General features: G+C 48.4%; 1 protein-coding gene and 1 pseudogene across 1 annotated transcript; one reads left to right on the top strand and one right to left on the bottom strand.

Annotated features, from left to right (window-relative positions):
* The first annotated feature begins 670 nt into the window (after positions 1-670).
* Positions 671-1,984, top strand: LOC119274841 (thylakoid lumenal 17.9 kDa protein, chloroplastic-like). The gene is made up of 4 exons (XM_037555574.1): positions 671-945; positions 1,047-1,173; positions 1,291-1,360; positions 1,525-1,984. Exons 1-4 carry the CDS (start codon positions 719-721, stop codon positions 1,764-1,766), a joined length of 666 nt encoding a protein of 221 aa, XP_037411471.1. The 5' UTR covers positions 671-718; the 3' UTR covers positions 1,767-1,984.
* Positions 1,985-6,221: 4,237 nt separating this feature from the next.
* Positions 6,222-6,360, bottom strand: LOC119282963 (annotated as a pseudogene).
* Positions 6,361-6,679: the final 319 nt, after the last annotated feature.

The raw sequence follows: 6,679 nt of genomic DNA, 5'->3' as shown, positions 1-6,679 counted from the left end.
GGGGGATATTTGTGGGGTCGAAGTGGGCCAGTTTGGTCCGGATCCAATGTGATCGGGCCTGCCTATATCTGCCTCAGATATGGGCTGAGTTTGAAGGATGCACGAGAGTCCGGACATGTATAATGATTTTCTGAGGGGTATAATTGAGTTGCGTTTTCGTGACCGACGAGTAAGGGCAGTTTGAAGGATCGGGCTGTACATGCTCTCAATTCAACCACATTGCCGCCTAGCTAGAAAGCTCGACTTCGGACCGCCGTATGAGCCCACAGTTTGGTGCGCAGGAAGACGACGGAGACCAGTCACGAACCAAATGTCCCAGCCGGCAGCTCGATCGCTCACGGGAGGTCGTCCGGTAGCGTACAATACCTGCATGTGCTGGCCTAACTGCGATCACACAATTACTAAGCACTGCATATATGAATTAAATTAGCTAGTGGTGGATCCCTTAGTGTGGCCGGCCGCCGGCATGTCGTCGACGGCGATCCAATTCCACGTGACGAGCTCGATCTGCCGTGTCCGGAATGATCTAATCCGACAGCTGAGCTGAGAAGAAGAGATCCACTTACACCAGATCGCTGGAGTATATACACATGTGGCTTGTGGACCAGCTTCACCCTGGAGAGATAAGATCCGTGTCCACGATCCAAGATAAATGTGCAGATGAATTATTATTTTCTTGGGAACAAAACAAGAGGCGAGCTAAGCTAGCTGGACTGACATGAGGCCGCCGCTGGCGTCGTCTTCTTCTTCTACCATTGCTGCCGCCGCTGCAACGGCTCCCTCCTCCTCTGCTCCCCCGGCCACAACCAGGAGAGCACTGCTCTTGTCCACCTCGCCCCTCACGCTCGCCGCCGTCGTTCCTGCAGTGGCCCAGGCCGCCGCCAACCCCTTCTCCACGCCCTACTCCCAGTCCCGGACGCTGCAGCTCGGCCTCGACACCAACGGGTTGGGTACCTTCCATGGATTTTGAATGATCGTCCACTCTTCTTGCTGTTCATTCCAGTCACCACACCACATGCGTATGATCGATGGATCGATGGATGCAGGAAGATTCGGACATGCCCCTCCACCAATCCCGGGTGCGTGTGCACCAACCCCACCGTCGGCGCCTCCTCCTCCGTCGCCTCCCCGCTCATCATCCCGGACTCCACCTCCGCCGACGCTGCCGCTCAGGTACCCATTCTAATCCACCTAGCTACCTATTCGATCAATCTCATGCAGGGACTGTAAATGCAGCATCATCGGTCTGTTACAGACTGCATCGCTAGCTAATTCCATTCATTCATTCAGTTGTTGCGGCAAGCCATCCTCAAGACGCAGAAGAATGTCAGCTTCAACGTTGACCAGCAAACTCCCCACGGTACGCTACGCACTGCATTTAAATTAGTTGCAACCTCAACTAGCCTAGCTGGAACCAAACTACATACTGAATTCCGTTACAGACGGCTTAGCTCAAGAATGTATATGTGATTCTGAAATCTGAATGCATCTCCGAAAATGTAATGTACATATGCGTGTATGCAGGCCAGTACATCCAGGCGGAGGTGGACGGCGGTTTCGGCCGGGACGTGATGGAGTTCCTCGTGAAGAAGAACGCCGGCGTGGTGGCCTACCGCTGCGTGGCCACTAAGGTCACCTTCGTCTACCCCTTCACCACCGCCCTCGGCGACTCGCGGGGCCAGGAGCAGAGGGTCGGCGCTGTCGCGCAGGAGCTCGGCTGGTACGCGCCGGACATAAGATCATCCGTCGACGACGTTGCTACATAATTAAGCCATGTAACGCGCCGACTGTGAGATGCATTTCAAGATCAAACGGCATGCATGCATGAGATTGGTATATCTATGTAGATGGATCGATCATGGTCAGTTGGTCACTGGGTCAGATAATTTGTCGTCCAATAGCCACCGCGCGATGTGTACTACTATGGATTTTTATGCTTGGACACTTGGAGCTCCAATTTTTCATTTGACATAATACCGCTCTATTATTTTATTTTATTTTTAGAAAAACTTCTGAGCTATTCATCAAATATCATGGCAGCATAAAGAGCATGAGAAGTAACAATCACATCCATGTTTGTAGGCCACCTGTAAAAACTACGATGGTGGAAGCGTATGTCATCTGTGATAGGGACGCGTACGTGTTTATATAATGAACCAGATACAAGATCGGCAGGTTGTTGTTGTGGCTTGACCCCTAGTCCAAGTCTATACACAAGATAGAGATCAATCTACACAACAACCTGCTCGGGATACAACTCCACACACGTACACAAGTTACACCGTGACAACTATGTCACGTACACAACTACTAGCCTATCTAACATCCTCCCTCAATCTAAACACGTCAAGGTTGAGATTGTTTCTGAAGGCTTGAAGTTGTCGAGCTTGTAGAGGCTTTGTGAAACCATCAGCAACTTGATCTCCTGTTGGAATAAACCTGATGTCCAAGAGCTTCTTTGCAACTCTTTCACGAACAAAGTGGAAATCAATTTCTATATGCTTTGTTCTTGCATGAAATACAGGATTTGCAGAGAGATAAGTTGCCCCCAAATTATCACACCATAAACAAGAAACTCGTGGTCTTGCAATTCCCAATTCATCCAACAGAGTTTCTACCCACATTACTTTAGCTGTTGCATTTGCCAAAGACTTGTATTCTGCTTCAGTGCTAGAACGTGAGACAATAGCTTGTTTCTTTGCATTCCAAGATATAAGGTTAGAACCAAAGAAAACAGCAAACCCACCAATAGACCTTCTGTCATCAGGGCACCCTGCCCAATCTGCATCAGAGAAGGCACTTACTGTTGTTGAGGGTGATTTACAGATCCTTAGACCAATTCCAGCACTTCCTTGAATATACCTTAATATCCTTTTAACAGCTGTCCAATGCAAAGATGTAGGAGAATGCAAAAATTGACAAACCTTATTAACAGAGAAAGCTATATCAGGTCTTGTCAAAGTCAAGTATTGTAGTGCCCCAACTAAACTTCTGTATTTTGTTCCTTCTTCTGGACTAAGCAATTCTCCTTCATGCAATGACAGATGTTCAGTAGTAGACAGAGGTGTACTAGAGGGTTTACAATCCTTCATGCCTACACGTTTACGTATTTCTGTTGCACACTTCTCTTGGGTTAGCAGAATACCATCATTCACTTTCTTTACTTCAATGCCTAGGAAATAGTGCAACTCTCCCAGATCTTTCAAAGCAAACTCACTCTTCAAATTTTTAAGCAAAGCTACGGTGGCCTCTTGAGAGGAGCTAGCAACAATTATGTCATCTACATAAATGAGCATGAAAATGATCACCTTTCCTCTCTTGAAATAAAACAGGGAGGTATCTCCCTTGGATGGCCGAAAAACAAGTTGTTGTAGCTTTGAATTTAGTCTTGAATACCAGGCTCTAGGTGCTTGTTTTAACCCATACAGAGCCTTGTCCAACCTACACACATGTTGTGGTTTAGTATTATCCACAAAACCAGGTGGTTGTCGCATATAGACCTCTTCCTCGAGAACGCCATGTAGAAACGCATTCTGTACATCCAATTGACGAAGACTCCACCCCCTGGATACAGCAATAGACAAAACCAATCTGATAGTAGCAGCTTTAACAACTAGACTAAACGTGTCCTCATAATCAATGCCATAGCGTTGCTTAAAGCCTTTAGCCACTAACCTAGCTTTGTACCTATCTATTGTCCCATCAGATTTTCTCTTTATTTTATACACCCACTTACAATCTATAATGTTTCTACCTAGCCTAGGTGGAACTAGATGCCAGGTCTTATTCTTCATGAGTGCATCATATTCTATTTCCATAGCATTTTTCCAGTTTTTATCTTGCAAGGCTTCAATTGGATCACGAGGTTCTTGAGTGGCAGCAAAGTTTACCACTTTAAAGTTTTTATCATACCTGACTGTTCCATCCTTGGGAACCATGGGTTTGAAAATACCTCGTTTAGAACGTGTATTAGGACATTCAGGATTTGTAGCCACAGAGGATCCGGTGGTCGACGCAGAAGATCCGCTACCTCGTACCACCAGAGAATCGGCTTCGTCTGTCGCGCGGTCGGACGTTGGATCCCGCGACCGCTCCAGGCCCACCAGATCTGGCGAGGGCAAATCAGCACCAGGGGACCGGCGCACGCCATCATTGCCTGTGGCGGATGGCGACCCAGGCCCACTCAGACGCCGCCTGCTGTCGGTGGGGGACCCACCTGTATCAGTGCCGCCGCCCCGCACGGGTGACTCACGCCGTGTGTCACGTGCGGACGGGTTGTCGGCTGGCGCGCCTGGCGGTGTCGGGGGCGTGCCCGTGTCAGGCTCCTCTGCGCCGCCGCCGAATCTCTCGCGATTGGCAACTCCAGAGGATCCGCCTCCGCCTCGTGTCCAGCGCTGGTCCAATTTGGCCTCATGTGCTACATAAAATGACGATCGGAAGTGCTGTTTTTTTCACTGTTTTTCTCAGCACAGCCTCCGTTAGTGGCAGGATTAGGATTATTAAACACATGATCATCAGCAAAACATTCACCCCCATGATCAGAAGGATTTAATAACTCCGGAGAAAGTAGCAAAATTTCATCACGTAGCCGTGCACCGGCGTTTGGATGGAGGCTAGCAAAAGGAAAAATATTCTCGTCGAAGATGACATCTATGGATATATAGACACGACCAGTAGATATATCAAGACATTTAAAACCTTTGTGCAAATTGCTGTATCCAAGAAAAGCACATTGCTTAGACCGAAACTGAAGTTTGTGATTGTTATAGGGTCGAAGATTGGGCCAGCAAGCACACCCAAAGATTCGAAGGATAGAATAGTTGGGTTTTTCATGGAGTAGTTTTTCATAGGGTGTTTCAAAATTGATAACCTTGCTAGGGATTCGGTTTATCAAATAAGTAGCAGCAATGAAAGCCTCATCCCAAAATTTCAAAGGCATGGAGGCTTGAGCAAGAAGAGATAGCCCTACTTCGACAATGTGTCTATGTTTTCTCTCAGCCGACCCATTTTGTTGGTGAGCGTGAGGACATGAAACATGGTGAGATATCCCTATCTTGTTGAAGGAGTTTAATTTTTTATACTCCCCTCCCCAGTCTGTTTGTAGGGCAAGTATTTTTTGATCAAATTGTCGTTGTACTAGGTGCTGAAAATCATGGAATTTTTGGAAGACCTCAGACTTGTGTTTGATCAAATAGATCCATGTGAATTTACTGAAATCGTCGATGAAACTCACATAGTACTTCTTTCTTCCTACTGTTTCAATAGCAGGACCCCAAACACCAGAAAGTTCTAAGGGAAATTTTGATTCACTTATTGACTTAGGATAAGGCAACTCGTGACTTTTGCCTTTTTGGCATGCGTCACATACAAAATCTTTATTGAAAGAATTTGCACACGGGAGATTATTCTTGCTAATGATTTTGCTAACAATAAGAGGAGATGGATGGCCTAGACGTCGGTGCCTCCTATCCGGAGATAGCTTGGTGGCACTGAGCATATGCTTCTTGACATCAGATCCCGTGTGCCTAACCGGGTAGAGTCCTCGTCTACCCCTGCCTCAAAGGAGCACCTTCTTCGTTCCCCGTTCCTTGACAAGAAAAGAATAGAGATGAATTTCAACAAAGGAATTGTTGTCAATAGCAAGCCGGCTAGCAGAAATTAGAATTTTGTTTGCTTGAGGCACATGAAGGATATTATTTAGAAGGAGATCACGATTAGGAGTGTGAATTGCCGAATGACCGATGTGTTTGATAACCATACCTGACCCACTGGCAGTGTGAATCTGCTCGTTTCCATTGTAGCGATCACGCACGGTCAGCTTCTCCAAGTCTCTAGTGATGTGATCGGTGGCACCACTGTCCAAGTACCAATTTGTGTCAACCCCATACTGCGGTGCAGCTAGGTTGGCCGACTTCTCCTCCACGCCTTGGTAGGATTCATCATAGCGCTTCCAGCATTTCCAAGCTGGATGGCCCATCTTGCCGCAAATTTGGCACTGGACTCTAGGGGCGGCAGAGGCATGGTTGTTGTAGTTGCCCCCGCCACCACCGTTGTGTCCATCGCCGCGCCCTCCTGCTTGGAGTAGCCGCCGCCGCGCCCGCTGCGGTCACCACCATTGCCTCCTTGGCGGCGACCGCGATCACCGCCGCCACCGTTTCTACAGCCACGAGTAGCGGCATTGGCAGAGGATTGAGACCCTCCACCCCGAAGATTGAGCCTCGTCTCGAAGCTAAGCAACTGTGAAAATAGCTCGGCCACGGTCACCGGCTCCACCCGGGAACACGTGGCGGACACCACCGGGTCGAAATCTTCATCTAGCCCGGCGAGGATGTGGGAGACGATGTCGTCGTCATCCACCTTCTTCCCTGCAGCGATCAGCTCATCGCAGAGGGACTTGATCTTCCCGACATAGTCGGTGATGGAGGAGTTGCCCTTCTGCAGGTTGGCGAGGGCAATCCTGACGTTGGTGGTCTGAGAACGGGTGTGAGATGCAAGCATCCCCTCCACCGTGTTCCAGAGTTCAGCCGCGGTGTGACATGATGCAACCTGGATGGCGATCTCACGAGGCAGTGTCGTCAGGAGATAGGAGAAAACTTACTGATCTTGAGCATACCAGGTTTGGAATTCAGGGTTTGGTGCCTTCGTCTTCGTCTTGCCATCAGATGAAGTGACATCAATC

This window comes from Triticum dicoccoides, chromosome 3B (assembly GCF_002162155.2).
Source record: "Triticum dicoccoides isolate Atlit2015 ecotype Zavitan chromosome 3B, WEW_v2.0, whole genome shotgun sequence".
Lineage (NCBI taxonomy): Eukaryota > Viridiplantae > Streptophyta > Magnoliopsida > Poales > Poaceae > Triticum > Triticum dicoccoides.
This window is presented reverse-complemented; position numbering and strand designations above follow the sequence as displayed.

Coding starts and splice junctions, on each gene's coding strand:
- LOC119274841 (XM_037555574.1), top strand. CDS start 719: ATGAGGCCGCCGCTGGCGTCGTCTTCTTCTTCTACCATTGCTGCCGCC. Junction 946..1,046: donor CTCGGCCTCGACACCAACGG/GTTGGGTACCTT, acceptor CGATGGATGCAG/GAAGATTCGGACATGCCCCT. Junction 1,361..1,524: donor TGACCAGCAAACTCCCCACG/GTACGCTACGCA, acceptor GCGTGTATGCAG/GCCAGTACATCCAGGCGGAG.